This window comes from Frankliniella occidentalis, unplaced genomic scaffold, assembly GCF_000697945.3.
Source record: "Frankliniella occidentalis isolate FOCC.00 unplaced genomic scaffold, Focc_3.1 Scaffold52, whole genome shotgun sequence".
Lineage (NCBI taxonomy): Eukaryota > Metazoa > Arthropoda > Insecta > Thysanoptera > Thripidae > Frankliniella > Frankliniella occidentalis.
Genome location: NW_026267182.1, coordinates 913514 through 917419, shown reverse-complemented (window position 1 = coordinate 917419; position 3906 = coordinate 913514). Strand labels below are relative to the sequence as shown.

Here is a 3906-nt window from a genome sequence, read left to right as displayed (position 1 = left end):
GTGTAACGGGACTGCCTACCCAGCCCCTCGCAGGCGCTGGAGCAGGCAGACCCGCACTGCAGCCGTGTGTAACGGGACTGCCTACCCGACCTGTGGCAGGCGCTGGAGCAGGCAGGTTCCCATTGAGCGCATCTTTTTATTGCGATCACAGAAGTGTCTGACGCTGATCTCTTCTTTTCAGGTTAGGACCGTCTGTTGTCGGCGGCCCACCCCACGGCCTCGCCCTCGTCCTGCCCGCCGGTGCGCTGGGACCCAGGGAGCACACGCCGGGGCACGCCGGCTCTCCCGCGCTCGTGTCGACCATGTACCCCGGCCACGCGGCCGGACGCGTGCTCACGGCGCCGCAGGTAGCCTCCGATCAGCCGCCATGGCGTTGCCTCTAGGGGTCCTTCACTATAAATTGTCGCGTACACCGATTTTTATGTTTTTCTTGATTTTTTGTGATTTTTTCTTGATTTTTTGCGATTATTTTCCCTTTATTTTTTGTGATTATTTGTGATTTTTTCTGACTTTTCGTCCATTCTTTTGTGATTTTTAAGTGATTCTTTCATGACTTTTTATGATTTTTCGTGATTTTTTCTAATGGTGTACACTGATTTTGTTGAGTGAAGGACCCCTCGCGTTGCCTTTGCCTGCCTCGTCAACCACTTCACGGATTTGCTTTGGCCCGGCAGATGGCGATGCTGATGTCGCAGTTGCCCGCGGCCGCCACCGGCGGGGAGCCCTGCGCCCCGGGTGCGGCGCGGCTGCTCACCCCGACCAAGTTCCGGCGCCGCCTGCGCGAGGTGGCCACCCAGACGTCGGCGGGGCTGCGGCGGCGCGGCGGTAACGGCGGCGGCACCGGCTCCGGGTCGGGGCGTCGCGCGGTCCGCGGCCACCCGCCGCTCGGCGAGCGGCCCAAGTGGGGCGTCAACCGGCCGGGCACCATGTACCGCACGCAGAGCGAGAAGGACCCCAACTACCACCAGCAGCGCCTGCAGCGGCTGCAGCGGCTCCACCACCGCATGCTGCGCCAGCTGCGCGCCGGCGGCAGCGGCACCACCAACAGCTGCGCCAGCGGCGGCCCCGCGGGCGTGGACAGCAGGTGCGTAGCCCGCCAACCCCTCGGTCAGTGAACCCGCCAGGTGACCCCACCCGCTGTCCGCTCCGTGTGTTTGTGGCCCACCCGGAACTAAGGGTGGCGGGGCAAGACGAGCGGCCGGCCCCGCCCAGCTCGCCTGTCTGCTTAAAACGTTTGCGAGCCCCGCTGTGCGGGGTGATCGACCCCGCTGGGCCTCGCGGCCGCGCGCCCACCCCTAGCGCCCGTACGTACAGTCCGTCTCTACCCCCGCCCTGGTCATCCATTTTTCATGAGGCGGTTCGCGCATACCTCGGCGGCGGGGGGGCTACCGGGGAGGTCGCTGACCCGCGAGCGCCGCCGGGCAGCGCTTCCTTGGGCGCCAAGTGTGCCCCTCCCCGCCGTGACCCGGCCTCCCGCTGTGGTCGGGTCACCAGGATGTTGTCCGCGAGCGACAGTGACAAACCCCCTGTACTTAATACTACACTGGGCCTTTCACTGCTCCGCATAGCGCCCTCTGGTGCGCCAATGTCGCCGCCCCCGAACTGTGCGGAAGTAGTGACCAGCCCTGCGCCCTTCTGGTCCTGGTCACGCCACGCCCCCGCTGCGCTTATCGCGTTCCGTGGATGCAAATTAAATTGTTTCTTTTTTAAAAATCAGGTCACCTCCGCGCGCGCGCGCGTAAGGCGCGGGCAGGAGCCTTGAGCGGGGCCGGGCCAGCTGGACCGATAAAAGCGCGAGCGCGCCTGGCCGGTCGGTGCTGGGCCCGCGGCCGGCCCGGGCCGCCGCCGTGAGGCAGCAGGTGAAGGGGATCAATACGCCGCGTTCTTATCTCGTCGTGGAAGCGTGGCCGCCGCACCCGCCGCCCCCGACGCGGCCGGCGCCTTCACTGGGAGGGTTGCGTCAAGGAATGCGAATGATAAGGGGAGGAAAGGGCCGCGTGGCCAAGTGGGGCGCGCGTGGGCGGGCGTCGTCGGGGGGCGGGGTCAGCCGTCAGCCTTCGCGGCCCCGCCCGAACGCTCTGCTCTGCCGTCCCACCGCCGCAAGGACGGCGCCTCCGGTGCGCCCTTCTCGGGCTAACTCCACCTCTGCCACGCGACTATCCTTGCTCCTAATTGAGATGTTCCGCTCCCTTTTGCTGCTGAAGACGAGAGCGCGCGTGTTTCTATATACTGGTATGCAAAAACCCATAAAAAAAGCCCAACACTCTCCCTCTCTTTCTCTCTCCGCGTGCAGCCGTGCCGTGCCGTGCCGTGCGCGCACGAGGTGGGGGTCAGCAGCCGGGCTGCCTCCAGTTGGCTGGGTTTCTTCACGTCCCGTTTCCCCACTCGCATTTCTTTACGGCTCGTGCAATCAATAACGACGACGACATTATCTTTCAGGACCGTTAATGTATGTGTTTGTTTTTTGGGTGAGTGCGTATTTTTTTTTTGTAAATTGTCACGCGGCCTTGAAAGATTATCAAGGACACGCCGTGTGCCCCCCACCTCCCGCTCGGCACGACGGGCTAATCGAACACACGGTACAACTCGCAGCGGCCCAGGGCGCTAGTCAAGGCCATGTTGCCCGGCCCGGCGCCCGGCCGGCGAGCCCTTCAAAACACGAACCGAGCGGTAATGACAGGACGTGCGGGCGCGTAATCGTGCCGAGTGAGTGCGGCCCGGCCGGTCCCCGAGCGAGATGTGGAGAAAATTTTGTAAGCACCACTCGTAGCCGAAAAAAATTGTTAAAAATTGTTATGAACCTTTGCAACCCCAAAAAATGATTATTTTTGTTCATTCTATTTTAATATTGTTTTAATAAGTTTTACTTGTTTCCATTTTTTTTTTTCAAGAAGCTCCCTTCACTAGGTGTCCAGTCACCATTCGAAACGGTAGTTCTGAACGTTTGCACTCACCCCTATCGGATAGATTTCTATATATCTCACCGTGACAGAGACGCCCGACCACTATTTTTGTTCTTTTCGCAAACGGATATGGTTTCAGGTCTAGCAGCCTGACACGAGCTCTGCTCGGCCCTCCCTCCAGCTGTCAGTTATAGCTGAGCGGGCGGGGCTCACGTCGGATCAATGGCGCCCGTGACACCTTCACAAGCGTTCGCATTTCGGGGATTTCTGGCGGGATAGGGCTTGTCGTGACGCCGCTGCCGCCGGCCGGTTGGCTATCGCGGCTGCAGCGCCTGCCTTGTCCTCGCCGACGACACACGACATTAACACAGGGCGCGACAAGGGAGCGGCGGTAAATCGATGGCCAGTGGCCGCACGGCCGGCCCGGGGGGTCAGCGACCTCGCGTGCACTCAGTGCCACCACCGACCAACCCTTCTACTCCTCCTCCTCCTCCGCCTCTGCTCTGCCTCCCGTTTGCGATGTAGTCTCTGTCCGTCAGGCGCGACTAAGTCCACTGGGCGCGGTAAAGGGGGGAAGGGGCGGACTGAAAGCGAGACAGACGGACGGGCGGACGGACAGACAGTCAGACAGACAGGCAGGCAGACAGACAGACGTGATTGCCCATGGAATTCATAAGAGCGCAAGAGAGACGCTCGGTTATGGAGATACCCGACTAGATCGCGAGCGCGTCCCCCTCGCCCTCGCGCGCGCAGAAACTCCCATGACGGCGTGGTCGAAAGGCAGCTCTCTCTGTCCGATCCTGGTCATTACCGGCCCGCGAGGCCCCCGGGTGCAGGCGGTGCGCGGCTCTCATCAGTATGCGTCGTACCGTGAAGAAGAATGAGATTACCAAAGCGCTGCTGGCCAGCCGGGCCGCCGGGGCCCGCATGGCCCGGGGGCCTCGCGGTGGCGCCCGGGGCCGCGGCCGCCCGCACGCTAGGAGCCGCGGGGTGGGGCGGGGCG

The 3906-nt window shown here is 62.5% G+C and overlaps 1 protein-coding gene across 1 annotated transcript in view; it reads left to right on the top strand.

Annotated features, from left to right (window-relative positions):
- Positions 1–3906, top strand: part of LOC113205191 (serine/arginine repetitive matrix protein 2-like) — a 12496-nt gene that overhangs the window by 5053 nt on the left and 3537 nt on the right. The window contains exons 8-9 of the mRNA XM_052267421.1: positions 182–347; positions 675–1084. Of these exons, the coding sequence (XP_052123381.1) occupies positions 182–347; positions 675–1084 (576 nt within the window). The remainder of the gene's footprint in view (positions 1–181; positions 348–674; positions 1085–3906) is intronic.